A 27,828-nucleotide genomic window follows, 5' to 3' on the forward strand; every position below is an offset into this window, starting at 1 on the left:
AACTCCTTACCTCCACCGTAGAACCTACTGTCATTAAATACAAAGCGGAGTCCAAATTGCAATATGAATTGAATTAAAGAAGCCTCCTTGAGCCGAGACTCTTGCAGCAGCCAGCAGTCCCAAATTCCAATCACAAGGTTTATTTTTTATAATTATCTCTTTTTGTTAATTGATAATAATTTTTGTTAGGGCTTGCAGCAGCCTCCTTGCGTTGAGGCTCTTGCAGCAGCCAGCGTTGAGGCAATTTATAAATAAACCCAATTCTAGACATGTATTTATAAAAAAACTCAAGCACTATTTAAATATAGAAACACACCCAAAATCAACCCCAAAGTCAACTTTTTGGGTGTGTTTATAAATAGGTTTTGAATGGGGTTTGGGTGTGTTTATAAAGTGTTTTGGGTGTTGGATTTTTTTATAATTTCAACCTCCATTTTGGGTGTTTTAGTGAAACTCCCTTGTTATCCCAAATTCCACCGCAGATTAATTGATAATATTTTTTGTTAAATTAATTGATGATGTTATATGCATTTTATTCATATTACTTTAGGGTTTAGGGTTGATGATATAATATATAGACTATATGTTTTAATATTATACCATTATAGTTAAAAAAAATATTTAAATCCTCATTCGAATATAGCCTCTTTTTAAAAAAAATTCTAAATCCGTCATTGCCTACGGCCTTGATAATAATTTCACAAATACGGGGTTAATTATGGGTTAAGAGCAAAGCTAACCATCGTTCCGGTTCTCTTATACCTTGTCACCCACAAGGATTATATAGCATAGAAAGACCAAAACCACCTCCCTATATGACGTGGCGCATTTATTTTAGCTGAAATTTGACGATTGCAACGTAAAACATGTAAGCGTAAAATACCAGATCTTTCTGATATAGCAAGTGGCATTGTCAGTCAGAGACTTAAGTAGTCACGCGCCATTAGGCGGCGTGAAAGCACGGAACGAGCCCAACGGGCTCTAGTACGTGTAAAAATCTCGCTCCAAATCAAAGTCTCGGAGTAAGTGAGAGAAAGTGGCTGGCTTTTAATCTCGTCTCTCTAATTTTCCCTGAGAAATAAAAAAATAAATAAAAGAAAGAAAGGCCATGGTTTTGTCATATGATCACTAACTAAGCATCTAGTGTGGCTCTTTCTTTTCTTGCTTGGTTAATTTAATCATGCTTGCTCCCATGTAATTCTGAAGGACAATGTTTGTCCCTGTTTGGTTGCTGGGAAAATTGGCTGAATTTTCTATTTCGAGTTAGAAACTTGCAAGCTATCTCCAATGGCAGAAGAAGCTCAGAAGGAGACGTCGAATGCGAGAAGGCCTCACTTCTTTGCGTTTTATTCTGCTGATTTGAGCTCAGAAAGACTGGTACTTTTTTCCTCCTTACTCTTCTTTTTTCCATTATTCTATGTGTAACTATGGGTCATTTTGTTTTTATGTTCCTTTGGGAATTAGGGTTCTTGCATAAATTTGCTAATTAATTTTTCAATAGTGAGGCTTTGGATTTCCGGTGTACATTTAAAAACAGTGAAATTGCTTATTGGATGTTGGTCTTAGTATCTTCCACAGAAATTATGCATTCTTTATCACACATGAATGTTACTCTGTTACTGCTCAAAGAGAGACTTCAATGGCATATCATGGAAAGTGTTATTAATTTATCTTTCTAGCTTCAGTCTACCTAAGTTAAAGTATTGGTTGGCTAAGCTCAATGTCTGTTGCATTTTTTGGATGGTGACACAATTGCGATATTATGTTGCAGAAAATACCAGAAAGATTTATGATACACATGGAAGGTAGAACATCTGGGTTAGTTTCTTTGTTTGGTCCTAGCGGGAATGCATGGAATGTTGACTTGATTCAAAAAAATGGGGACTTGTTCTTTCATCATGGGTGGCCAGCATTTGTGAGAGATCATTTTGTGGAATGTGGTGACTTCTTGATTTTCAGATATGATGGTGAGTTGTGTTTCACTGTGCTGATTTTTGATCAAAGTGCGTGTGAGAAAGAAGCCGCATTTCATTCTGAATGTGGCCAAGACTCTAGCAACTTTGAAAAATATATGGGACGGAAAAGGGGCAGGGAGGAGGCTGCATCATCTGGCAAACTGGTTGATGGTGTGGCAAAGAAAATGAGAGATTCCAGCAGTGAGGAAGGATGCGGACATGAGGGTGTAATGTGTGAAGAAGCAACTTGTTCCAAGGAAATTAAGCGAGCTGAAAAGCCTGGTGAGGAAACCAACTGATCTATTGGTTCTTTCCAGTGTTCCCATTGAAAGGCAACTTCTAGTCACCAGAAAAAAATAATCCATGAAATACTGAGTTTATCTATGTCTGTGCAAACAAGATTGAATACATACAGATGCAATTATTGATTTATTCTTTGTTGCAGGTTTGGATATTGTTCTTTGTAAAGCTAATGCATCCATCCAAAATACGTGCGGAAAAGGAGATGGATTAAATGTGAATGGTAGAGTTTGTGTGCAGATGTCGTCGGCGCATGAAATAGCTCAATCATTTAGCTCCTCTAACCCTTATTTTGTGAGAATCATGAAAAGTTTCAACATCAGTGGTTCATATACTCTGGTGGGTTCTTCCCTCTGGTTTTGTTCTTTTTTCTTTTTGTACTGTAATGCTTTATTTATTTATGTTAGGCATAGGTTTTGCATCAGTGAACTTTGTTGAGAAGCCAGTATATTGATACTTAGTGTTAAATATGTAGTATTCTCTTGCTTGAGTTATCTGCATATGCATCCAGAAAAGTGATCTACTGTTTCCATCATGGTTTGTCCACAATTCAAAACCATGTATCATCTTGCTTTTCATCACCAATAAAATTATAAGTAGAAAAACAGATTGTTTTGTGGGCTGCTATCATCTTCAATGTTGCTGCTTCCCTGTGGAATTACTTAAAAGGGTTTCCTCGTAAATCTTGAACCATAAAGCTCCAGATATGTGACTATGATTCCTCAGTTCTTTGTTCATATTTGGGGTTTGGACAATGTTCACAGTACTCAACTTTTTCTCCTTCACACAGAAGTGTATATGGTATTTTCGGGATAGATGTTTCATAGTGTTGTGTTCTTCTCATTTTCTTGACATGAACTTACTGTCCCGAACTTGTTGCTCTCTTCCACAATTTCACTAGTTAAATTAGTAAAACATACACTTATACATATATGCTCATAGATATGAAACTGTGGGTGTGTTCGTGAATGCGATTGTTGGCCTGGGTGAGCGCAAATTTTCTTTTACAAACTGCTTTATGGTTTGCAGAACATCCCATGTAAATTTTCGGTGGCACATCTACCCAACTGCAAAGTAAAGCTTGTCCTTCATAATTGGAAAGGAGAAAGTTGGACCGTCAATTCTGTGCCAAGTACGAGAGTGCATACAAGTCATACTCTCTGTGGAGGATGGATGGCTTTTGTCCGTTACAATGACATAAAGCTTGGAGATATCTGCATTTTTGAACTTGTGCGTGAGTGTGAATTCCGTGTCCACGTTCAAAGTGGAGAAACATCTAGTTGGTTAAGTGCTGAGCTGGCTCTCCCTTCAATTAAAACGTTCAAAAGTTTGTCAAAGATAATGACGGGGAACTCTCCTAAAGTCCATTCAAAGAGCATAAGAAAGATAGAGAAAGCTGATAAAATAGCACCAAAGAAGTTTCAAGAAGCTGCTTTCACTAATGACGCAAGGAAATATGGTAGCACATCAAAGTCTCTTACTAAAGTTTCACTCTCTCAGTCAAAAGCTGCCAATAAAAAGTTGGGTAAGGTTTCACCTAAATCCTCATAGCAATTTCTTGCGAAGACGGGGTCATGAGTGCCATCCATGTTGAAATGAGCTTGAAGGTCATCTAGATTTGCATGCTATACTTTTATCTATAAATTCGGGCTCTTGTATTTAGATTTTCCATACGTTTAAGAAACTCATGATGATTATATTATTTAAATTGGGTTTTTAACCATAAAATGGACAGTCAATCACAGGAAAAAAATTGTTGAAGATGAACTAAACCCTGGAAGCAGTTTGAGAATGAGGTTAACACTTGATGAAGAAAGAGCGGCTCGATCGTTCACTTCTTGTTTCCCGAGTTTTGTGAAAATCATGAAGAAGTTCAACATCTGCGGTTCATATACATTGGTGAGTCTTGTAGATATGTGTTACTGTGTGTTACTGTGAATAAACATGTTCATATTAATCTTCTGAAGATTGTTTCTGGCACTGGTTTGTATTTATAACTTGGTTATTGTTGTGCAGAAAATCCCATACCAGTTTTCCACAGAACACCTCCCCAACTATAAAACAGAGATTGTTCTTCGAAATTCAAAAGGGGAATGTTGGACTGTGAATTCTGTCCCAGACTCAAAAGGGCGAGTGGTGCATACATTTTGTGGAGGATGGATGGCATTTGTACGCGGAAATGATGTCAACATCGGAGATATTTGCATTTTTGAGCTTGTTGGTAAGCGTGAAATGCAAGTGCACATTTCTGGTATTGGTAAAAAGGGGTTTGACCATCAGGATGGAGAAGCAACATCTAATGCAGTGTAGCTGTTGTGTAATCTACCGGCAATGTACCTTCACTGTGACACTTGATCAAGCTCAACTATCCCTCTGAATACATGTTTTGTGCTGAGCTATGCCAATTGCCATTTTGTGATTCTCTAATCTTATCCTGCATATAATGTTGACTGCTAACTAAACTCTCTTTATGTTGGTGTTATCTACAAGTGCATTTGTCACATCTAGTATTTGCATCTGTTGCTTACAAAATCCCCTTTATTCTGTAAGTGGTGGGCCTCTCCTTTTTTTATTATTTATTATTTATTTATTTTTTATATATTAGAGCACTTCCACCTGAGCAGGCCAGCACGGGAAGAAGGCCCCCCAGCCCCCAAAAAACGAAGTCCAATGGTGAAGGCTAGCCCGGGCAAGAAGCGGGCTCCATCAACCTGGGCAAGTCCAAAGACAAGACTTGTCTGGGCTGTTGCTAGGTTTGGCGATCAATTTAAATATCCAAAAATATTATAAAAGATACCGAAAAATTCAGAATTTCTTATATAAAAATACTTAGCCATTTTCTTCACTTTTCACATCAAAACTCCATACAAATTCCTTTCATCATATCTCATGTGAAAGTGTTTGCCTTTACTTAATGAGTGGAAATGCAAAATAAAAAGGGGTAAGATAGTCACTATTTATGTGCATAGTGTCTGTCCTTGTTTGCCGTTGCCATTTGCCATGACACTATGGGAGGAAGTGCAATTATTATTTTTAACTCTCTTTGTTTTTTGTTTTGCTGCATTAAAGATAAAAGTTTGCGCATATTTTCTGGGTCATGACTCGTGGGTATCTTTTCTTCTTGTAATATTATCGGAGGGAGAATTTTGGACCGATAATGGGATTTTGCTCTTTTCTTTATGGCCTATTATCTCAATGCAATTGACATGCAGAATAGTGGGATTTTTTATTTTTACTTTAGATAACCGTGGATATTAGTTGTATTGTTTGTTGATTAAAACGCGAATCAGTGGTCCTGATTAGTCCTTAATTACTTTTAAGCATAATCAACTTCTTAAAAAGTTTACAACAAATGGTTTCTTCTTTTAATAGCACCCCTCATTAAAACAGCAGACGAAGTTCCTCCTCATCTCTTTCATTCACCACCACCGCCTCCATGTCAGCCCAAATCATGTCATCCATCTCCAGTACCACAACCATTCTCCTTATATTTTGTGCATCTCATTGTCGTTCCTTGCCTTAGTACTTTTCTTATCTAATTTTCATTTAATTCTTAGAGTTGTGGCCAAATATAAAGAAAAAGTTTTTATATTGATTAAAAAAACTCAATTATTCAAAGCCAAAATTCTCTCTCAAGCTTGGCCAATATTGCATCCATTCAAGATATTCACCATGAGCGGCAAACAATAACCCAACAAGTGCTAGTGTGCATGTGGATTTTGGTGTGGTCTTTAATATTGTTAAACCCTAAATGAAATTTCCAAGCTTTCACTTGTGGGTTTTTCTGATTGATCAATTTTTGGTCTTTGTAGTGCTCGAGTGATGTTTCTTTGGGTCAAATCTTTTTTTCAATTTCTTCTAAAACACTTTCTCTATGTGGGTTTGAGGGTTTCTTGAAGAAAATAGACATGGTGAGGTGGCAGGTCTGATGAATAGGCTTGGTGGTGGAGATTAGATATAAATAATGTGTCCCATCATCCTATGGAGGCATAAACAAACCTATGGCAGATCTGATGAACTTGGGGTTTGGAGGAGAAAGAATAAAGACAAGGCTCCCTTTTTGCTGAACGAAATAGATGAGGCGAGGAAATGGGTTTTTTTTTTGTTTTTTTTGTTTTAAATAATAAATAAATTTTATTATGTTGAAATAAACAGTGTTAAGTTTTTGTTAAGTCATGGAACATGTGTCAAAAATATAAGGAGGAAACAATGAGGCACATGGGATTTGGTAACATGAAAATTGGACTCGTAACATAAAGGACTAATAATGTTAGAAAAAACATAACGGACCAAAGGTGATAATTTGGCAAACATCAAGGACCATCTGTGATAAAAACCCTAAAAAATAATCTTTACGTATCAATGATCTAAAAAGTTGAAAGCATACTATCTCTGAATGGAGTAAGGTTCCATGTGGTGGTAATATAGCTGGGGTGAAAATACATATTGTCTTGGCTTGGAAGTTTTCTAATACTAGAGTGGTTAAACTGAATATGGATGGTTCTTGCAAACTTGCCTATGACAATATTTGTGCTGGTGGTATTCTTCGTGGTTGTGCTGGAGAATGGATTAAGGGGTTTGAGGTGAACTTGGGAAATGGCCAAATAATTGAAGCTGAACTATGAGGCTTATTTTTTGGTCTTAAAATGGCTTTGGATAAAGGTATTAATAAGCTCATCATTGAAATAGACTCAACTCTTGGTGTACAACTTATCCAACAAACTGATGTCTCTCGATTTCACCCACTTGTTGGTTTGCTGCACTTTTCTAAGGCAATTTGAGAATTATCAGTTACATCATATATATATATATATATATAAGGAAAAAAATTGCCTTGCTGACTGCCTTTGTTCACCCGTTTTGTGATTACTCATGTGGTGAAAAGGCAAAGTTCCCCACTGCCTTGAAAATCATTGAGTGGTCAACAAGTCAGATTTCTTTGGTGTATGAGCATGCCACTGCTAGCAATGAAGATTCTAGATGACTTATTTTAGAATAGATAACTTGCGCCCCAAGTTACTGATTTCCATAAACAAGCGATTGTGAATTTGGGGGAGGAATATCTTCCAAGTAAGTTCTTTTCTTGCCTCAGACTGGTGAGGACTTTAACAATTTATCTCAGTATAAAGAGGTTGTTCTAGCCAGAATGGTTGATGGAATTTAAGCTGTCTTAGGCAGAATTGCCTTTTACAAAACTATAAACATAAATATCTAAGCTAGAAAGATGAAAGGACAATTGGAACTCCATTTTTGCCTGGATATGAGGTTACGATCCGGTTGGATGGATCATTAACAACCAATTGCTAAGCTTCAGTGTAGATCGATACCAAAGGTTAATTTTGGCGAGCTTTAATACACTTCAAGCTTTTGTGAGGCTTACAGTGGCGAGCTGCGGCTTCTTGATCTGTTAGGCGTAAGTGGTGTTCTCGAGACTTGATGGGTTAGAGCTGCCTTTGTAAAATTTGTTGAGGTTTTCATGTTTGGGAAAAGCTAAAGCTCTACCTGTCTTGGTTTTTTGCTGAACCAAATTTGTAACGAGAGAAATCTCGTTTTGAATGACTTATTTTCTAAGTCTGAACCTTGGGAATTTTGATCTAAAGTTGGTTTTCACTTGAAATTCAAGTGAGCTTCTGGTTGATTTTGAGTTGTTTGTTTGATTGATGACTTGAGTGTTGGATTGATTGTCCTTTGCCATGTTCACTCATTCTTGTATTTATAAGAAATGTTATCTGGAGTGGGGTAGTAATTCTTTTTAATAATGGGCGGCAAATCTTTCAAAAGATACAAGAAATACAATAATTCAATTCTGGCACTCAACCGTCAGTTCTTAAGATCACTTCCCTGTTTCTTTTGAAAGAAAACCCAATATTTTTCCTTAATTCTAGCTGCCCCCTGTGAGAGTTTATAGACTGTGATGGCTAGTTTTGATTTCTTTGAACAAAATCCCTGCTTTCCTGCCTATCTCTTTTCGAGCTTGTAGTCTGCTTATCTCTCGGGAGAATCACTTATAGAAGAAATATCTCTGAAATATATTAATATGTAAGGGGATTTGATCTTTCCGAATTTCAGAGATGTCCCTTCCTAGTTTTTGCCAGCTACTGACCCTTCCTTTTATCAACTCTGTGGCAGTTGATTTATTTGACTTTTCAAAGTCTGAGAAAAGAACTTCACGTGAGGTTCTTCTAAAAGTATCTCCTTCCAGAATTTTGTTTCTTTTGGGCTCTTTTTGAGAAATGGTAATGATCTAGGCCCAGCCCGATTTCTTCTCTCTTTGATTTGTTTAGAACGAATTTTGCCCCTCTTTTGTGTATTTTTACATTTTTGCCATCCTTTTGAAAAAACGTGGGCTGGGTTCTTTTCCTGTTTGATTTTTGAAGCACAGGTCCTTTGCTCTACGGGCTTTCTAAGAAGTGGGCCTGTGTGTTTTTGCTTTTGGCCCAAACACCTTTAGGTCTAGCTACAACCTGGACTTAGGCATTTGATATTTTGATAATGCTCTTGTGTGGGCTAATGATGCTTTGGTAGATGACCTCTTAGGGGTCTCTCGTTCTCGTCAAATTTCTCTTGCTAATTTGTAGTTGTTTGTTGGGGTTTATTCCCCCAAAAGAGAAGGTTAGAGAGAAGATTGTTAGCATTAACTAAACTAAACTCTCTTTTATTTTTGTGTTGTCATTTACAAGTACATTTGTCACATCTAGTTTAGTAAATGTTTGTGTTGTCATCATATTCGGATCCTCTGCTTTGATTTTCTTTGTCATAATATGCTTGACTTTTCACCTCCATATGACACATCATTCAAATTTAATCTATAGGATTTAAAGTTTGACATATCATCTCTAAAATAAAAATCCAATTTACTACTAATTAAAAACCCCCCAAAAAAAAACCCTAATTGAACTATAAAAAAACTTGACTCCTGCAATTTTTTTTTCTATCTCTCTTTCCCTTCAACGTCCCTCCTTTTCAACTGTTTTTCTCTTCTTTCTTTCTCTGCAGCTTTTCCACCCAATTGCACAATTTTTTTTTAGGAAAATGCTAGGTTTACCACATTTTTCATACCACAATTGTACCACCTCTCTAATAGAGGTGGGCCCCATTGTATTGGTGGGCTCCACCTCTATTAGAGAGGTGGTACAATTGTGGTATGAAAAATGTGGTAAGCCTAGCATTACTCTTTTTTTTATGGGAGAAAATGCAATTTTCTTATTTTGTATTGGTTTGATTAAAGACAACTTTTTGTACTTCTTTTGTTGGTTTGTTTGGTGTAATTCTGAGTCTTTTTTTTCTTTACTGTGCCCCCTACACCCTGTTGGCTTTGATCTTTTAGACTTTTTTTTGGCTTTGTTTCTCCTGATGATACCAAAACATTGAAATCCAATTCAAAGCCAGACAGAAACCCAACTAGTTTCGGTGAGAAAGGGGAAGTTTTGAATTGTTGCAGTCTTGCAGAGATAGGAAGAAAACCAAAAAAACATAGAAGAGCATGTAGAAGGGACCAATAAATAAGAGCATGTAGCTGGGACAAAAAATAAGAGAAAAGCATGTCGTCAAACACACCCGGAATCCAAATATTGAAACATGATTTTTCTTTTATCTAGGAAAACAAAAAGGGATTACTTTTTTTTTTTTTTGGAACCACCATCTTCAAACAATGGATATGGGAAGATATATTTTTTTAATCTTGTAGAAAGGAAAGAGAAGAGATTACTGAGGTTTTGGGGAAGGAAAGCTTGCAGAGGTCGTTAGTTGGGTTAGGGTATTTTTGTTTGTTTTTTAAATAGTAGTAAATTGGTTTTTGTTTTAAAGATGATGTGTCAAATTTTAAATCTTTTAGATTAAATTTTAATGAGATGACGTGTGAAACACAAAAGTCAAGTAGATCATGACAGAGAAAATCAAAGCAGAGAATCCGGATTAACTAAACTAAACTCTCTTTTATGTTTGTGTTGTCGCTTACAAGTACATTTGTCACATTTAGTATTTGCATCCTAGTGTTACGGAAGAGCCAAGAGATGCCCAAAGGATAAAACAAAAACACCTTATGATAATGGCAAAAAACTGATGAATTTTCTGTGTCTTGTTCTATCAGTCAACTCAATTGGAATGTCGTATGAACTCAATTGTCATGTCTCGACTCCAAACACGCCGGTCAAGAGGCTATGGTTTCTTCAAATTCCAGAAAGCGAAAGCGGAAGGAGAAGAAACCTCAGCCTCTCAACCACAGAGAACGAGCCGCCGATCAACGCCATCAGGTAATTAGTCACTGCCCTTAGTGCGATTGCAAGTTTGAAACTTCAATGTATTTTAGATTATCCAAACGGAGCCGTAGTGTTCGTTTTGATGTTGATTATTGCAGGAAGTGAGACCTTTTTTGGCTTTTAGAGGTTGTGAGCCATTTGAAGGGGAATTTGGGTCCTTCAACATCGTCTCCTGGAGCTGAACAGTCACTCGTTGAACTCGGGCGGGTCTGGTGGGCACCGATCTATGAGAGATTACTCATAATACATTTCAGATTTCAAATGGATAAGAAGCTAAAGTGTCCACTAGAAAGGCCATCCTTTAGAGTGTTCCTTGTTGGTGATGACTTCTCTCAGCATCTGGTAACATCTTCACCTCTTTTCTGGTTTCCTTTTGTGAACGCCCTTGTGTTAATTGCATAGCCTGAAAATGTACAAGCTTTTTTTTCTTTCTTTCTTTTTGGCTTTTTTCTAAAAGCTATAAACTTTTGCAGCGTATACCACCTGCATTTATCAAGAACTTCAGTGGACGAAGACTTGGAAAATGTACCATGAGAGGCCCTACTGGAAAATGTTGGGCCGTGGAACTGGAACAGAGACGGGATGGCTTGTTCTTCCATAAGGGTTGGCCTGGTTTTGTGAAGGATCATTTTATAGAATCTGAGGACTTTCTGATCTTCGATTATGATGGTGGCTCAGAGTTTGATGTCACCATCTATGACAAAACTTGTTGCGAGAAGGATGTAAAAGCAGCAGCCAAGAGGCTTGCAAGTGATCATTTGGCAGAAACATCCACTGGAGGGCCCATCTTGTTCAAATCGGAGAATGCGTGTTTTACAAAAACTTTGAAGCCCCGTGATCTATGTAGTTTAGTGAGTCTTTTGGTCACCCAAAAACAAATGAAGACCTTTTCTGATTAAGCATCTGATCAGTTCATGTTTTTGTTTTCAGTTGATTCCAAAGTCTATAGCCGTAACTGAAGGACTCATGAGCTCTGAAGGCATTTTGATCAAAGAGACTTTAATGCTTCAAGATCGAACCGGGAGATCATGGCTTGTTCAACTTGATGTCACCTGTGATGGTCGTTTGGAAATGAGAAGAGGATGGAGGACGTGTCAAGACGCAAACCAGATTTCACATGGGGACACCATCATTTTTGAGTTTGTGAAGCAAGGTGTGATACTACTACATATTTTCAGAGGCAGAGGCGAAGGCAATAGCTCTTCTGTGGTGGTTCTTTCAGGCGTTCTGCCCCGGAACTCCAGTCAAAACCCATAGCCAGTTAGTTAACTGCAAGTTTTCACCTATAGCCAGTTATTTTAAGTGTTGCAGTCGGAATTGTTCCTCTCTTTCCGAAGAGAAGCGTTTTGCAGAGAAATCTCACTGTGATGAGAGTACCAGATTAAACGAATATGCTTGCTGAATCTTTGTTGTCCACTCATCTAGCTGTTCTATTAAGTTTGGTTGTATTTGTGACTAGTTCATAATATTATTCCAAACTGTCAAACGGAGATATTTTCGGGGGAACATAAAACAAATGAGTTTCGTGAAATCTGAGCACGATGGAGATTATTTATCATGCAACTAATTTCAGGGCCATTGCTAATGGTCAACCATACAACAATTAGCAATCTGTGGGATCATATTTCAACTTGCAAATACAGAAAACAAGGTCATACTAGTCTTAAGAACAAGATTAGACAAATAAAATTCGCGTTTAGATGTGTGTTACAAAATTCACAAAAGTTGAAATATGAGATATAAACCTACGTATCTCAACTTCCATTGAAACTCCATATAAGTTCACCCATAGAAACTGATTTGATGTTATACTGGATACTCTCTCAGTTTGCAATGTGAGTAAGGGTCCGCTGATCAAAATTAGATATAAAAAAGAATCTCTACATATCAATGATCTGAAAAAATGAAACCACATGGTAACCATACGAAGGAGAATGGAGGATATTCTGATCCACAAGACCTTCGCTGACTGATAGTCCAGTGTTGGGGCTTATGATTGGTTGCTTCAAGCAGAAGGTCTCTGACATGCGGCAAAGAGCTGCCAACTGATGAAGGCCATGACCAGAGAGGTAAAGAGTTGAAACCCTACAACCTCTGGAAAGTGCCAACCCAGGCCTCGCCTCAGATAGCTGCAAAAACAATAAATGAGTTAGACGGAAAGGGAAAAGTAAAAAGAGTGCACTCTAGTTGTTACATTTGACAATTGATGAACAAGACCAGCACTAATTGTCAGAATTTGAAAATGAAAGGGAAAGATAGGATCAGAAGTTTTTGGGAGAGAGAATTTAGAGAGGCATGAGTACCCCAAGTATCCATGTGTCATAGCAATAGACTAAAGCACAGAATTTTTCGAGCAGTGGTAGAATTAAGGGAAGGAGTAGACCTTGTGATAGATGGCATGGTTGCCACGATCCCTGCACAGGTGTATATTATAGGAATCAGCGTCTTAGGCTTGTTTTTCCGCAGCCACATCAAAGAGCCCAATGCAGCAAGGGAGATGCTCAAGACCTGAATAAAGGGAGAGAGCTGAAACTTAATAACATAGAAAGGCAAATCTACTCCAAAGTCCAAATTAAAGAGAAAAAAAGGCAGAATATGTTAGCCAAGTTTACAAATCCATCGTCTGAGATATGATTAACACAAATTCATTACATGAACTTTCAGACTCAGAACGGAAATTTCAGCAATTTATATCCACAAACCTATGACTGAGGACGCAGGCTGACAGGGCAGCTAAGAAGACTACAATACAAACAAGAAAGAAACGAGTGTATACCAGATTGGCATTTGCTTCAAGGCCTTGAAGAATGTAATCCCAGGTAAATTCTAGTCCTCTAGCACCCACCCACAGCGGTGCCAATCTATGGAGAACAGAATCAGCAAAAGCCCATCCTGCCAACAGTGAATAAGAGGGTCCTATTAAATACACTACACTACGATGGTAAAAGGTTCAAAATTAAACTAGAAATCAAGGGAAGTGAAACTGATAGTTTTCCTTTTTGGTGGGCTTGATCATGTTTTACTCACCAAGTCCCACTGCTTGGAATTTATGATTTTGAGAGATATTCCTGTGGGTCAACTGAGTCAGAGCAAAGTAAAGGCCAGCAACGTCTATAAAACCAATAAGAGCTTTCAAAAATTCCTGAATACAAAGATATGCATTAATAAGTTGTTGGTTACACTCACAGTCAAAACTACAATCCACGAGAGAAAGAAAAGCAAATGTTTTCAATTCGAAACAAGCCAAATGTGGAGATTTCTATAAGGAAATATACATTTAAACTAAAATCAAAGACCCAAGTACCTGATATGGATCGAAGCTTTCATTGTCGGATACCTTCAGAAAAGTGGCCAGACAAACGAGCTGCGGAACATAGATTTAACAAAGAAAAACAATTAGCAGCCATTGCTGGAAGTGTTAGGAAGCTTTGCCCCATTGGCACAACATGAAAATTACTAGAACGTGATTTTGTACGTATAGCTCCTTTGTTATTGACCATGAACACTAACGAACCTTCACTAAAGCTGTTCCCAGATAAACAAGAGCTGCTTTAACAGAGGTCCCAAGTGTATCGTACTCCGATCTGCACAATTAAATCATGTAATTGAGTTAGGGTTTGATTCGGAAAAGAAGATGAACTGAATTGGATATGATTTATGAGAGCATAAGATCCAAATAGATATAGAAATAAGTAAAAGAGAAGAGTTAGGGGGCATACAGGGGGGTGGCGGAGTAGTAGACGGCGTGAGGGCCAAACGTCAGAATCGCACAGTTGAAGAAGTGAAACACCGTCATTTCTCCTCCTTTCTCTCTTTCTCCGTCTCAGACTTGGGACACTGCGACCTCCACTAGAGTTGGGTGACGACTTGAGATCAGCCATCTATTCGGATCTAGGCTTCACTCAACTTGGCCCTGTTCCTTCTTATGGGCCTCGTTTACTAATAACACAACAAACCGGACCTATGTAGTGGCCTTAGCTATTATAAATGGGCCGAGGTCCAAACAAACAAAAATACAAGAATTAATGGTTGGTGGTTTGGTTTTTTATATATTTTTTTAAATATAAGTGATATTGGAGGAGATTATTCGAACACGGGAGCTCGGGTACAGAGATAAATACTTTTAATCACTTACTTTTTCTTCTTTTGTTTGGTCAGAGCCAATAGTAATTTAATATATCGTTATCAAATATCAATAACAAAAGTTTAATTATCAATTTTTATTTTGTGACGAAAATGACAAACACAAGAAATTTCCCAGTGGCGTGGCTATTTGATTTGAGATCGAGTTTTATCTTTTTACCAGAAATTAAAGATTCCAGCACTGTCTTATATGCCAAGGCCTCGAGTGTTCACCACTTCTCCCTAACCAACACATGGTCCACCATTATAAACAAAACTCTAGGTCTAATGCCATGGCAGCTAAGCTACCTCCATAAGAAAAAATAAAAAATAAAAATAAAAAAAGGTACTTGCAGGCCACACTAGTTATTTGAAGGGAGTTTCACTAAAACACCCAAAAATGGGGGCTGAAATTATAAAAAAACCCAACATCCAAAACACTTTATAAACACACCCAAAACTCATCATTACACACACTCAAAACTCATTTATAAACACACCCAAAAAATATACAATTGTTGATTTTGGGTGTGTTTCTATGTTTAAATAGTGTTTGAGTTTTTTATTTATTTATAAATACATGTCTAAGATTGGATTTATTTATAAATTTGTATTATTTGAAAGCTTGTATTTGTTTTCTCTGTGAAATATACCATATGTTTAACCATCACAGGTTGGCTTAGTAGTAAGGGCGTTTCCCAAGTCCTATGTAAACGGGAGATCTGGGTTCGATTCATGCCGTTAGTGAATCAAGCGATGAGGGCCAGAGACGGGGTGAAATTCCCTGGCTTGCCACCAGCTGTCCCCCTTTTTAAAGGAAAAATATATATATACCATATGTTTGGTTTTATTATTCGTCTCTAATTGTGAAATGTTAATTTATTATGGCATTAATTGTAGGAATCATTGACTGTTCATATGGCATTTCTGGGTAGATAGAGCACTGTTAGCCAATAAACATTAAGAATGATACCCTATTATTTATTCTAGTCATCATCAGTGCAGATGCAGTGTGTGATTTATAATATTTAAATTGCTAATACTAAGAATTAATTAATAACTCAAACATGATGAATATGATCAAGTGTTATCCCCTTCCCCTTGTGAAAAGGAAATGTGGATGTTGACATTGTAGGTTCGTGGGCCTTTTCCTATATGCCATTGATGAGAAGCTTGACATTTGCCAGAATAAATGGGGCGTCCTAATTTCCCATTCATCAGTCAGTGACTCAGTGTGGGAAAGAGTCAAAACAAGGAAATATATGAGGGTCCTTTTATATTGTTGGAACAAAAACAAATATAAAATAAAATTGTACGAATTTAATTTTGTGTGTGGTGTGGTGTGGTCCACTACGGGACAACTATGGGGAAAATGAGAGAGAGAGAGAGAGAGAGAGAGAGACAGTGTCACGGGAATTCTCGAAGGACTTTCCCAAGCAAACAACAAGTTTATTTAATTCAAAAAGAGAAAATATAGAGGTGGTGATGAAGATATAAGTGATTGGGATGGGTTTCCTTCCTATGATTCCCATATACAAATAAAAGTTCAGTGGGATGCCATCAAACCATTCATAATTGAAAATGGGACTAAAACGAGAGCATCATCAGCTGCAGCAGAATCACAGGCTCACAGGCTCACAGACTCGCAACTTGGGAAATGGAAGAGAAAATGATTGCAACCCTAATTTTGGAATATTAATTTTCGCAAACTTATAGTAAATTACAACTTTTAAGTGAAGAGAAAGTGTTTAGAGCTCGTAATTAAGTCATGCCAAAATACACACGAGTTATTTAAAAACACGACATGATGGAGCATGAAAATGCTTTAAATACGTAGACTTGATTAAAAATTCATACCACTCGGGACACGATATATACAGAATAGGATATTAGACCTAATTTAAATAGACATCCCAATGGACCTCTACTTATTTATGGTGTGTGTGCATGGATTGACTAAAGAGGTTTAGCTACCATCGAGGATGAAGGTATTATCCCGCCAATTTTAAATGATGAGAGAGAGGCCTCAAGTTTCAATGTTTTTGCGTAGGCTCTGACCTCATTCCTTTTCTTCTTATTTTTTTGTTTTTTTTTGGTTTCTCTCTCTCTCTCTCTCTCTCTCTCTCTCTCTAGCTCTAGGTAAATTGAGTTCACTTTCACCTCTGTTTGAAGCTGGAAATGGAGGTGATGGTGTTGGACCAAAAATGATAAGAATAAGTCAAATATAGTTTTCAAAGCATGAACCTTTTTATGTGTGTGTAACAGTGTTTGACTGCATGCATTATTGTTAGTTTGTCCACTCATTATCTCATTATGAATGATGAATGAATGAATGAATGATGAATGATCCTTACTTACTATTCCCAGCCGTCAGATTTTCCTTTTTAAGTAGAGCATCTTATACCCTTCACCTTGAGAACCAAAAATGTCTTGTATCGCACAAAGGCATTGGGAAATTAATTCTAAACCCATCCAATCCACACTGCCCCTGCCCCGCACGCAAGACGATCGATGGATCGATGGATCGATGCATGATGCATGTGTTGTGGAATTAATTAGGGCACCCGTATTCACACACACATATTATATTATATGCATGCATGTTGATGTTGGCATCTTCGTTTTATTCTTTATATGATGGTATGATGTAATGTCATGGGCCACGTCAGCCTAAACGGCGTTGATTTCGGTGATTCCTTCCTTTGCTTTTTGTCGTTTCATCGATACTCAAAGGAAGCGAAGGGGAAGGTGGTGGTGGTGATGATGCTATTCAAATCTCAAAGCAACATGTACATGCTTGTATGGCTGTATCCTAATCTCACGAATCGCCATGAACAAACTAATATTCTTCTTTTCATTAATTCATTCATTATAGAAATGATTCATCCTGATGAAGATGATAGCAATGACAGTAATTAAATCACTGATAATTAATATAAGTGGTAGCTGTTTCATGTTTTTTCCTTTCTAGTAGAACCACAACCACAACCACTTGGCTGGGGAGCTATTTTTCTAGCTAGCTCTTGCCTTGCAGTCAAAGAATGCCACATTAATAACCCTATTAAGTTTGGATCTGTTGCCTAAGTATGAAATTAAACTCCAATTTAGTTTAGATAGTTAGGTGTCATTCATAAAGTATTGGTCTACTGCACGTGCTATGGACGTGAAAAGATGAAAAACATTAACGATTTATTTTGAAGAAGCATCTAAGCAGTAAAACAAACGCAATATATATATATATATATATATATACAGTGATCTATTGAGAGATCTCTCGAATAATTTTATTTGAGGGCGCTTTAGGGTACCCTATAATTTTTTTCCCAATGATCCAAACCATCTATTTTTAAAGTCTTCATTCATAGATCATCCTTACAAAAAATTAGACAAATCGAAACTGTTTCGACATCGTGTCTTACAAAATCAATGAACACGATCTTGAAAAAGTACTAAAATTTCTATAACTCAAATGAGTGGTCAAATGATATCGGATTCAAGTAATTTTTTATAGAGATGATCTTTGAATGAGTATGTACAAAATAGAATGTTTGGATTAGTGAAATACAATCCGGAGTGAGGCCTGAGGTGTCTCTCAAATAAAACTTATTTGAGGATCATTCAATGAAAACTCTCTGTATATATATATATATAGATTTGAAGAGACACATGCATAAATCTTGGTAAATTATAAACTAAACTCGTGTCAGTTCTTACTTGGGATGCACTAAACCTGGAATTAACCAAATGCAAGAATAATTAAACGCATCTGTAATTAATTAGCAAGCAATATTGCTTATAGTTTATCTGTCACTTGTGTGAAGCAACTGGAAATTAGGAACCCATTAATGCAAAATGCAATATATCTGGTCGAGGAAGGTTTATATTATATATTCTTTGAGGTAGGTGGCATATGAAAATGAAAATATAACTGATGTGAATTGTTTTTAACGTGGACCCAAATGGGGTCCTTGTCAGAAAAGGCATTAATTAATTAGAAAAAATAAAAAAATAAATCAAATGGGTTAGAGATAGAGTATGATGAGACAAGCGCACGGAATAATTATATGAGAATATGGCCCCAAGCAATAGAGGCCATAGAGAGACATGTTGACCGGATATTTTAGTCCGCTGCAATGCAATGCAATGCAACCTTAATTATTATTATTATTATTATTCAAATAAATCCAACAAGATGAGGATTTGAGGGAGAGAATATATGATGAGGAAGGATGGTAATTTATAATATAATTAAAGTAATGCAAAATTTGCATTTCCCGGAGAATCTAGAGCGCATCAGGCGCTGACCATGGCTTCCAAAATTATTAACAAATGATTAATGTTTTCTAGTCATCTTGTTGTTTCTGTAATCACCCCATTATTAAACAAATCATATAATTATATAATTATAAAGGAGAGAAAAGTCATGGGGGTTTGAGTTTGTGAGAGGAGGAGCATAAAAAGACCAATACAAGAGAACAAAGAAAGAGCCTCTTGCCTAGACAAGGTCACGTCCATATGTCACGTGACAGGAACCCATGTTGACGCCGAGGAATATGGTCCTCCCTCCCTCCTCCTCCTCCTCCTAACTTGTCCTAATCCTCAGTCCTCAGTCCTCAGACTCAGTTTCATTTTAATTTTATTTAATTCAGTTTTGTGGGTTTCTACGCACGCGCGGGTGGGGCTCGACAGATGGGTTTTGGCCAAGGAATACTTGGACACGGAGAGGGAATATTGGGGACGATCGAAGACTCTGGATCGGACAAATACTAGCCGATCAAATTTCCAAACTTCATCGGCTTCCACTTCATCCAACGCGCTCTCTTTTCCCACGCACTGTTCCTTTACCATCGTTTTTATTAGATTAAAAGATGGAGAGCGCATAGACATGAGTTATGTTAGTTCATCAAGAAAATATACCGTGTACTTGTACTCAAATTCTATTACATTTTTTATATATTAAAATAGTTTAAAATATCGTCCTGTATTATGAGGAAAGTAAGGATGAGAGCGCGTGGGATGAAGAATGTTTGAGAAACTTGAATGGTAAGGGGGAGAGAGAGAGTTGCATGTGGCTCTGCGACCCTCGTGTCGCCGGACACCCCAGCCATTCTGACACTTCCTCTCTCTCTAGCTATATATATACTCTTACTTAATTCTATTAATTCCCTCTCTTTATGATCTTCTTATTTATAACCAGGACTGATAATATATCTAATATGTATTATATATTCTAATGCTACGGCCATAGCTAAAATACTCGCACGTGTACAGCTCGATTATGATTGACAAACCAGTATTGCCCACTTGGACCAGCGACTATATATGAAAGACAACATTGCAGGGGATGCAGCACTAGATCAGCTGGCAATTAATGTATAGTCGGTTTGATTTACTACTTAACTAAGTTAGGGTTGGACGACTGGAACACAAGTATGAACTATCCTAATTTAATTATGCAACGGGTGCTAGTGTTGGTATTAATTCTTAGAAAAAAAAAAATGTAAGGTAAATGAGTTTCCTAAAAGTATACATGTCCGAGTGCCATCGTATTTAAAGGATGTTTGGTTTATTTTGAGTTGAAATGCATCTATTTACGCGTATGATTTTGGTTTTAATTTTTGAATTTTGAACTCTTAAAATTCCGAGAATTAAAATCTAGACTCGTAAAACATTAATCGTATGCCTCAAAACTTGATCAAGAACCAATATACTTTGATTTTTGAGTTTGTATGCATGGTATTGAATTATTAAGTTTTGGTAATTATGTTAGTTGCATAACATGAAACATGATGTTAAGTTCTCATATAAAATAAACTTAAGATGGAAATGCGAGTGATGCCGCGTCTGCAAGAAGGTGCACGAATAAGGGCAGAGCTCTTTGAGCTTTGAACGGGGATATTTTACGGTGCTACTAGTCAATCCTCGTTCATGAAGTAAAATGGAAATATTCTAATGTAAGGAAATATTAAACTTGAATGAGAATAATATCTGATAGTAACGAAAACAGTAGGTTATTTAAATGGGTCGCGATCCATCCGTCCATTCATCCATCCATCAAACGCGAGAGAGAGAGAGAGAGTCAATTCCAATTCCGATATTCCATTGAACAGTACCCTCTTTGTTTTCTCGAATTCCAACCATTCCCTTTCTCTGCAGAAACCTCCATTATATCCCGGCACCTCCTTTTCATTCTATACCATAAAAAAGATAACAAAATAAAACGGAGCCTCTCATCTCTCTCTCTCTCTCTCCCTCTAGACTAACTCTTAGTCTCTCTGTGGAAACTGGAAAGGTCTCTGATCCCTCTGCACTCTCTTAAATACACAACTTCTCCTTTTAACTAACTTTTCCTTCAACCCTTCATCCCAAAAAAACTCTCTTACTTTTTCCCAGTACCATACCATTAATCTCTCTCTCTCTCTCTCTCTCCGACTTGTGCTTTGATCTTCCATATATTACTACTTCTTCACCTTTATATCTATATCAAAGCCATCCTACTACTTTAAAAAAGCCTATCTCCGGCTACCTACTTCTAATTTATATATATATATATATATCTCTCTCTCTCTCTCTCTCTGTATCACTTCCTCAACCCCAATGCAAATCATAAGGCACTCATGAGTCATGACCATATTATCAGAGTTCAGACCCTTTCATCACCTCCCCTCACATCTTTTTCCTTCAAATTATTAATTTACACATTTCTCCCTTTCCTTGTTTTGTTCTGATCCCTTCCCTGCTTATAAAAATCTCTTCATTTCACCTCACCTTGTGTACTAATCTAGAGCTACTAAGGGACATCACCCTCCTCATGTACCTCATGAACCCTATAATGAGAACTAGTACTTCACCCTTGCCCGATCTCTCTTTACAGATCAGCCCTCCATCGGCCGCAGATAATCAATATCACCAAGCTGATATTGGATTATCAAGAAAAGCACTTTACAGTACAGATAGAAGCTCCACCACCGACTCCGGCAGCAGTGGAAGTGATTTGAGCCATGAAAATGGCTTCTACCACCTTGAGAGGAGCACCGGCTATAATCTTTCTTCGGGTGATGAGCCCAAGTTGAGTTTAGGGTTTGAAATGAAAGATCACATGAACCTTCCTCCTGTCCAGCTGCCCAGAAACTTCAGCAACCATCACTTCCATCACCACCCTCAAATCTATGGCCGCGAGTTCAAGAGAAGCGCAAGAACGGTTGGTAATGTGAAAAGAAGCATCAGAGCTCCGAGAATGAGGTGGACTACAACCCTCCATGCCCATTTCGTACATGCAGTCCAGCTTCTTGGAGGCCATGAAAGTAATATATATATATATATATATACAAATCTTTTTTCACAACATCTTTCCACTGATGAAGCAATTTGTTAATTCCTATTTCTTATGTAAATTAAATTAATTGTGACTGCAGGAGCAACACCAAAATCTGTTTTAGAGTTGATGAATGTCAAGGATCTAACCCTTGCTCACGTGAAGAGTCACTTGCAGGTGGGTTTACTGCTCACTCATGCTGTTCAATCTTCTCTTATTTGTTTGATTTTCAATCAAATATATGAATAATAATAGTAAATATTGGTTTTCTTTCTAGTTTTTCAAACTTTTCAGAGAGTAGTTATCAAATGTACTTTTTCTTAACATGTTGTGTATTTTCCAAATATTGGTATGATTTATTTGTAGTGGGGGGTAAAGAACAAAGGGGTAATGACAAAAAGGCATCTAGAGGGGGGGTAATCGCAGCAAATGTGGACCTCTCTCTCATATTTTTTTCGTTTGGGTGTTTTCTCATGCAGATGTATAGAACAGTGAAGAGCACTGACAGTAAGGGTACAGGTAATTGGATGTTCGATCCCCCCTCTCCCCTCTCTCTCTCATCTCCAAGGACCCCATGTTTTCATTTATCTTTTCCATTATTCTCTTTGTTTGGGAGCTCGGGTGATCTAAGTGGGGCAGGCAGACTCTATCATTTGTTCCACTGTGCCGTCCCAACTAAAACAAAAATGTGGTTGAGATAATTTCATTTCTAGTCCATGTGATGTGAATTATGTGCTGGGTGTCTGATAAAGCCAGAGCAATGGCTCTATCTCTTATAAATGTTGCAGGTCATGAAGGCCAGACAGATATGGGCTTGAACCAGAAGCCAGGGATCAATGGAGGGTTATCTTCTGACAAAGCTAATAGGTGAGTGCATTTGCAGCCTCTCTTCCCTAATAATCTTAATTTAATAAATGGCATCAAAATTAAATAATGCAAACATATTTACATGCACGAATATTGACAAGGGCTTTGGAGATTTGGACCTTTTTTTTGGTCCAACATGGTGTCTGTCTTTGTTAATGGTGCAGAGAAATTACTATTGACGTCTTAAAGCACATTGATTTTGATGAACATTGGAGTTAATTAGCTAGGGTTTGTATGAAGGTTATCCGTTGGATTGTGAACTTAGGTTGAGATGATCCCAATGTGTCCCCAAAGTCAGGGGATTTATTACAAATCTCAAGGATTTTTGTAATCCGACGGATATGCTCTATGATGCAAATCACAAAGGAAGCGAAGACCCCAGCTAGCTTATTAGGTAGGATAGATCATAGGCAGGCATGTCTAAATCTTCTTGCCCGATCGATGCATTTTGTTGACTCCATTATGTGGCAGTGAGCAATAATGTTTTCGTACTGGACGACTGACTTCTGCTTCTACAGAATTTAAGTTTCTAAATCTCTATTGCCGGTTACATTTAAAGAAGCAAACAATGTTTATTTGCTGTCGGCGTTTATTTAATAATTTCATCTGAACGGATTTTTCTAAGAGCTCCACCAGTTTCAATCCAAACCTCCCACTGGATGGAGTTTTATCTATGTTTTATTGAGCCTGTTCAAGCTTTTGATGATCTCTTGCTAATTTTGTGAACAGAGGTTCGTGGCCTTCTTCATCGGAGACAAATGGCAGCTGTAACTTGAGTCCTGGAAATGCCTTGACATATTCTCATTCCCCGCAATCAAATGGCACCAAGGTAACATATATATATATATATTTGTAAATTATATTATGATTCTATAAGAAAAGTGTGCGCATTATTGTCCTTGTGAACAGTGGTTGATTTGATATAGGTGGAAGAAGAAGAATCAGGCCGCCATGTGTGTAATGATGGCATTGGCACGACGGAGAGGAGGACGACTTTGGACTGTAGCTCCTTGTCAGCTTCGGATATGTACCTTAACTTAGAGTTCACGCTTGGAAGACCAACTGCCGAATGGACTGTGCTCAATAGCCTCAACCTTCAAATGACTTAACCCTAGCTACCTACCTACCTACCTACCTAAGCTTCCCAAGTGTTAACTAAATTACTAGATCGAGTTAATTACATATCTTTTCATCTTAATTTTTAGGCGGACGTCCAGAAAATTAATATCTAATGTGCATTGATCGAGATCACTTGTGTAATTGTTGGTTCCATATGTTTCTGCGAATTTTGTTTTTTTGTTTTTATACCAGAAATTAAACGGGGAGGGCAATGCATGGTATAATTATACCGTATTTAGATGGAAATTTGTTATGCATGGACAGTTAACACTATTTAGTTTCTGATATACTGTTTTTATTTTTAACCCTTTCATCAAGTTGAAAAAATAAAAAAATAAGAAGAAAAAAAATCATGGACTGGGCCTGGAATATGATTGAACTTGGGCCTTGGACGTCAATGATGTTGTGGCCATACATCATATACTCACAAAAAAAAAAAAAAAAAAAAGAGTCAGAAATGAGTTGCAGATGGAGTTAGTCAAATGGCAAAGTGAGAGTTGTGGTTCTGTTCATGATGACTACTTGTCTTTTGCTCAGAGAAATTGCTTGGAGTTAGGACACATAGGAACAGAGATATAGATGATTTCTGGAGTGAGCACCAACAACACCAGAGGTCAGACAATTATTCGCATTCTTCATCATTGCACTTTCAGCACGTCTTAGCAATATCACGGGCAAACAAACACTAGTCTATAATCTATCTCAGTAACTTTTTCTCTGTTGGGAATTTGGCTTACTAAGTTTTAGATTTCCATATTCATTTTTTTGAATTGAATTTGGGTCACGCTGTGACAGGACCAAAAATTCAGCATGCAAAAATTGCTGAGGTCAGCAAACCCCAAAGGTCCAGTTAATCTTCCACCAACCACCAAAAAAAAAAACAAATAGTTGTTTGGGGCTGTTGGCAAGACTTGCATGCCCCTTGCCTTGGGCTTTGGCATGTCTCATGCTGCCTAACCCACTGACCAAGTAAACTACTTGCATATAAATCAACCGGGATATTCCATTAATTCATATTAACTTTCTCTAATCATGAATCTTTCTTTCCAATTAATTATCATCAGTGTGTTTTTTTCTCTTATTTTTCTCCTTCGTGCTTTTGTTCGAAAAGCTGCTGTTGTAGGTTCCAAGTCTAGAGAGGCCCCTGAACCTGCTGGTGCATGGCCAATTATAGGCCACCTCCACCTTCTAGGTGGCGGAGACCAGCTTCTCTACCGTACGCTCGGAGCAATGGCTGACAAGTACGGCTCAGCTTTCAACATCAGGCTAGGCAGCCGCCGTGCTTTTGTGGTGAGCAGCTGGGAAGTAGCGAAAGAGTGCTTCACAGTCAATGACAAGGCACTTGCTTCTCGACCCACCACGGTGGCTGCCAAACACATGGGCTACAACTATGCCGTGTTTGGCTTCGCACCCTACAGCCCATTTTGGCGTGAGATGAGGAAGATTGCAACCCTTGAGCTTCTCTCAAACCGAAGGCTTGAGATGCTCAAACATGTCAGGACATCAGAACTTGATACGGGCATAAAAGAGCTACAAAATTTATGGGTCCAAAATGGCTCGTCACGTCCTGTGGTTGTTGAGCTCAATCGTTGGCTAGAGGAATTGACACTTAATGTTGTGGTCAGGATGGTGGCTGGGAAACGTTACTTTGGTGCCTCAGCAAAATGTGACAATGGCGATGAGGCGAGGCGGTGTCAGAAGGCAATTGGTCAATTTTTTCATCTGATTGGGATTTTTGTTGTTTCAGATGCGCTGCCGTTTCTATGGTGGTTGGATTTGCAGGGGCATGAGAAGGCAATGAAGAAGACGGCTAAAGACTTGGATGCCATACTCGGAGGGTGGCTGGAGGAGCATCTGCAAAGGAGAGTACTTTCTCGTGACAAAGGGAAGACTGAAGCTGATGAGGACTTCATTGATGTCATGTTGTCTCTTCAGGAGGACGGACAACTCTCAAATTTTCAGCATAGTTCAGATACCAGCATCAAGTCCACCTGCCTGGTATGTTTTTTTAAACCATGAATTTTTTTTGGACAAGTCTCAAATTACTTACCATGAATCAGGAACTTACTACGGATTTGAACGTACATAATTTTTGACTCGTTATGTGCTAGTAAACATAAGCGATTCCAATAGGAAAGTGTTGAAGAAATTGAAATCATTCTAATATCCGTTCCTGATATTGGAATTGCAGGCGATTATCCTTGGTGGGAGTGACACCACAGCAGGCACTCTAACATGGGCAATCTCACTACTCTTGAACAATCCCCATGTGATGAAGAAGGCACAAGAAGAGTTAGAGCTCCAAGTTGGAACAGAAAGGCAAGTTGACGAATCAGACATCAAAAGCTTGGTATATCTTCAAGCCATCATCAAGGAAACGCTGCGTTTATACCCAGCCGGGCCTCTCTTAGGACCAAGAGAAGCTCTAGAAGACTGCACCGTAGCCGGCTACCATGTCCCGGCAGGCACCAGATTGGTGGTAAACGTATGGAAGATTCAAAGGGACCCAAGTGTTTGGGAAAACCCATCTGCTTTTGAACCAGAGAGGTTCTTGACAAGCCATGGCCATGTTGATGTTAGAGGCCAACAGTTTGAGCTGATGCCATTTGGCTCTGGCAGAAGGTCGTGCCCTGGTGTCTCGTTTGCCATGCAAGTCCTTCACCTCACGCTTGCTCGTCTGCTTCATGCATTTGAGTTTGAAACCCCACTTGGTCAACGGATTGACATGACTGAGAGTCCAGGTTTGACCATTCCGAAAGCGACTCCATTAGAGGTTCTGCTCACCCCACGCCTTCCTGGTAATCTCTATCTGTGATGAAGCGTTTGAATAAAGAATAAAAATGTACTGTTTGTTGATTAATTTAGAGGTTCTTCAAATGTATTATTTACATTGAAAAATAAAAATAAATTAAATACAAGTATATATAAGCTAAGATTATGAGGCCCATTTATGTTGTGAGAGTTTGATTATATCTGGACCCATCCGACATTGCAGCCCATAAGATTCAATCTAGAAAGAAATCTTCACCAAAAGGAAATAGAAATGGATTATAATTGGGTCCAATCATCATGCTATGCAGCGCGGCCCAGCGGCCGAAATTTAAACATCTCACTTAAAAAAACGAAGATATGATTGAGATTCTACTATTCAACAAAAGAAAATTACGAATTTGTCATATATAAAAAAGGGCCAATTTAGCTATTTTTATGCCGTTCAAGTCTTTAATTTACAAGGAAAAAAAAAAGGCAGGATATATGACTGCTTAATATTAGGTTGATGTTATCTTCTGGAAAAAAAAAAAAAAACACAGCATCAGATAAGTTTAAATACTATGCATAGCTAATATGAATCCTTTTCAAAACAACTTGGATGTCGTAAATAAACTAAAATGTATTGGAATATAAAGCTGCATATAAAGTAAATAAAATAAAATATTTAACAAGGCTCGACAAGTTGTGTCTACGTCCTTAGAAAGCAACATCAATAACATTTTCCCCCATGAAAAAGGCTTTGAAGGAATGCATGGAAGGAATCGGCAGACAAGCATCCAACATAATCTTCTTATTTTCCTTGTGAGCTCCACCTCCACCCACTAGCTTGACAACATTGATTGGACACATTTTTAGTGTCAAACGGATGAAAAATAATTATCAATCATAAGGATATTTTTTTTGGTCGAATCTCAATCATGAAGGTTACTTCATCACCTCGGTGAAAAGGTAAGCTTGGGCTCAGACTTTACGGTTCGACGCCCCTAGCAATAGAAATGGAAATATTTCAACCATGGTATACTTTTCCTAATTGGAGCGATGACGTTTCTTGTCTGATTAGAATTTTTCTTCATACAACTTCGCAGTTTTGCTTTCTAGGCAACAATTATTATATTGAAAG

At 37.8% G+C, this 27,828-nt stretch overlaps 5 protein-coding genes across 7 annotated transcripts; 4 read left to right on the forward strand and 1 right to left on the reverse strand.

The window, feature by feature from the left end:
* The first annotated feature begins 1,011 nt into the window (after positions 1 to 1,011).
* Positions 1,012 to 4,756, forward strand: LOC103320780 (B3 domain-containing protein Os01g0723500-like). The gene is made up of 6 exons (XM_008222502.2): positions 1,012 to 1,377; positions 1,772 to 2,237; positions 2,401 to 2,594; positions 3,285 to 3,780; positions 3,991 to 4,154; positions 4,272 to 4,756. Exons 1-6 carry the CDS (start codon positions 1,288 to 1,290, stop codon positions 4,563 to 4,565), a joined length of 1,704 nt encoding a protein of 567 aa, XP_008220724.2. The 5' UTR covers positions 1,012 to 1,287; the 3' UTR covers positions 4,566 to 4,756.
* Positions 4,757 to 10,256: 5,500 nt separating this feature from the next.
* On the forward strand, positions 10,257 to 12,005 carry LOC103320781 (B3 domain-containing protein REM5-like). 2 transcript variants are annotated; one of them, XM_089045251.1, is made up of 4 exons: positions 10,257 to 10,507; positions 10,612 to 10,855; positions 10,987 to 11,364; positions 11,444 to 12,005. In XM_089045251.1, exons 2-4 carry the CDS (start codon positions 10,775 to 10,777, stop codon positions 11,768 to 11,770), a joined length of 786 nt encoding a protein of 261 aa, XP_088901377.1. In that variant the 5' UTR covers positions 10,257 to 10,507; positions 10,612 to 10,774; the 3' UTR covers positions 11,771 to 12,005. The 2 variants fall into 2 exon arrangements, with proteins under 2 accessions (XP_088901377.1, XP_016647391.2); XM_016791905.2 differs by having other exon boundaries at positions 10,638 to 10,855.
* Positions 12,006 to 12,171: 166 nt separating this feature from the next.
* Positions 12,172 to 14,391, reverse strand: LOC103320782 (seven transmembrane domain protein). The gene is made up of 7 exons (XM_008222504.3): positions 14,233 to 14,391; positions 14,028 to 14,097; positions 13,818 to 13,877; positions 13,541 to 13,655; positions 13,290 to 13,405; positions 12,897 to 13,021; positions 12,172 to 12,642 (listed from the first exon to the last, which is right to left on the reverse strand). The coding sequence occupies exons 1-7, from the start codon at positions 14,307 to 14,309 to the stop codon at positions 12,519 to 12,521; spliced, it is 687 nt and encodes a 228-aa protein (XP_008220726.1). The 5' UTR covers positions 14,310 to 14,391; the 3' UTR covers positions 12,172 to 12,518.
* Positions 14,392 to 20,701: 6,310 nt separating this feature from the next.
* Positions 20,702 to 24,065, forward strand: LOC103320783 (putative transcription factor KAN4). 2 transcript variants are annotated; one of them, XM_089046474.1, is made up of 6 exons: positions 20,702 to 21,939; positions 22,051 to 22,127; positions 22,430 to 22,469; positions 22,739 to 22,817; positions 23,547 to 23,646; positions 23,727 to 23,866. In XM_089046474.1, the coding sequence occupies exons 1-6, from the start codon at positions 21,447 to 21,449 to the stop codon at positions 23,736 to 23,738; spliced, it is 801 nt and encodes a 266-aa protein (XP_088902600.1). In that variant the 5' UTR covers positions 20,702 to 21,446; the 3' UTR covers positions 23,739 to 23,866. The 2 variants fall into 2 exon arrangements, with proteins under 2 accessions (XP_088902600.1, XP_008220727.2); XM_008222505.3 differs by having other exon boundaries at positions 20,706 to 21,939; positions 23,744 to 24,065.
* Positions 24,066 to 24,197: 132 nt separating this feature from the next.
* Positions 24,198 to 26,883, forward strand: LOC103320922 (xanthotoxin 5-hydroxylase CYP82C4-like). The gene is made up of 2 exons (XM_016791513.2): positions 24,198 to 25,934; positions 26,128 to 26,883. The coding sequence occupies exons 1-2, from the start codon at positions 24,969 to 24,971 to the stop codon at positions 26,749 to 26,751; spliced, it is 1,590 nt and encodes a 529-aa protein (XP_016646999.2). The 5' UTR covers positions 24,198 to 24,968; the 3' UTR covers positions 26,752 to 26,883.
* The last annotated feature ends 945 nt before the right edge of the window (positions 26,884 to 27,828 follow it).

This window comes from Prunus mume, linkage group LG2, assembly GCF_029339155.1.
Source record: "Prunus mume cultivar Tortuosa linkage group LG2, ASM2933915v1, whole genome shotgun sequence".
Classification (NCBI taxonomy): Eukaryota; Viridiplantae; Streptophyta; class Magnoliopsida; order Rosales; family Rosaceae; genus Prunus; species Prunus mume.

Excerpts from the sequence above, each read along its gene's own strand:
- LOC103320780 (XM_008222502.2), top strand. The coding sequence starts at position 1,288 with ATGGCAGAAGAAGCTCAGAAGGAGACGTCGAATGCGAGAAGGCCTCAC. Across the intron at positions 2,238-2,400 it reads TAAGCGAGCTGAAAAGCCTG|GTTTGGATATTGTTCTTTGT; the intron begins GTGAGGAAACCA and ends TCTTTGTTGCAG. Across the intron at positions 3,781-3,990 it reads AGCTGCCAATAAAAAGTTGG|TCAATCACAGGAAAAAAATT; the intron begins GTAAGGTTTCAC and ends TAAAATGGACAG.
- LOC103320783 (XM_008222505.3), top strand. The coding sequence starts at position 21,447 with ATGTACCTCATGAACCCTATAATGAGAACTAGTACTTCACCCTTGCCC. Across the intron at positions 22,470-22,738 it reads CACTGACAGTAAGGGTACAG|GTCATGAAGGCCAGACAGAT; the intron begins GTAATTGGATGT and ends TAAATGTTGCAG. Across the intron at positions 23,647-23,743 it reads CGCAATCAAATGGCACCAAG|GTGGAAGAAGAAGAATCAGG; the intron begins GTAACATATATA and ends GATTTGATATAG.
- LOC103320782 (XM_008222504.3), bottom strand. The coding sequence starts at position 14,309 with ATGACGGTGTTTCACTTCTTCAACTGTGCGATTCTGACGTTTGGCCCT. Across the intron at positions 13,656-13,817 it reads AAAGCTTCGATCCATATCAG|GAATTTTTGAAAGCTCTTAT; the intron begins GTACTTGGGTCT and ends CTTTGTATTCAG. Across the intron at positions 13,406-13,540 it reads ATTCCAAGCAGTGGGACTTG|GATGGGCTTTTGCTGATTCT; the intron begins GTGAGTAAAACA and ends CACTGTTGGCAG.
- LOC103320922 (XM_016791513.2), top strand. The coding sequence starts at position 24,969 with ATGAATCTTTCTTTCCAATTAATTATCATCAGTGTGTTTTTTTCTCTT. Across the intron at positions 25,935-26,127 it reads GCATCAAGTCCACCTGCCTG|GCGATTATCCTTGGTGGGAG; the intron begins GTATGTTTTTTT and ends TTGGAATTGCAG.
- LOC103320781 (XM_016791905.2), top strand. The coding sequence starts at position 10,366 with ATGAACTCAATTGTCATGTCTCGACTCCAAACACGCCGGTCAAGAGGC. Across the intron at positions 10,856-10,986 it reads ATGACTTCTCTCAGCATCTG|CGTATACCACCTGCATTTAT; the intron begins GTAACATCTTCA and ends AAACTTTTGCAG. Across the intron at positions 11,365-11,443 it reads CCCGTGATCTATGTAGTTTA|TTGATTCCAAAGTCTATAGC; the intron begins GTGAGTCTTTTG and ends TTTTGTTTTCAG.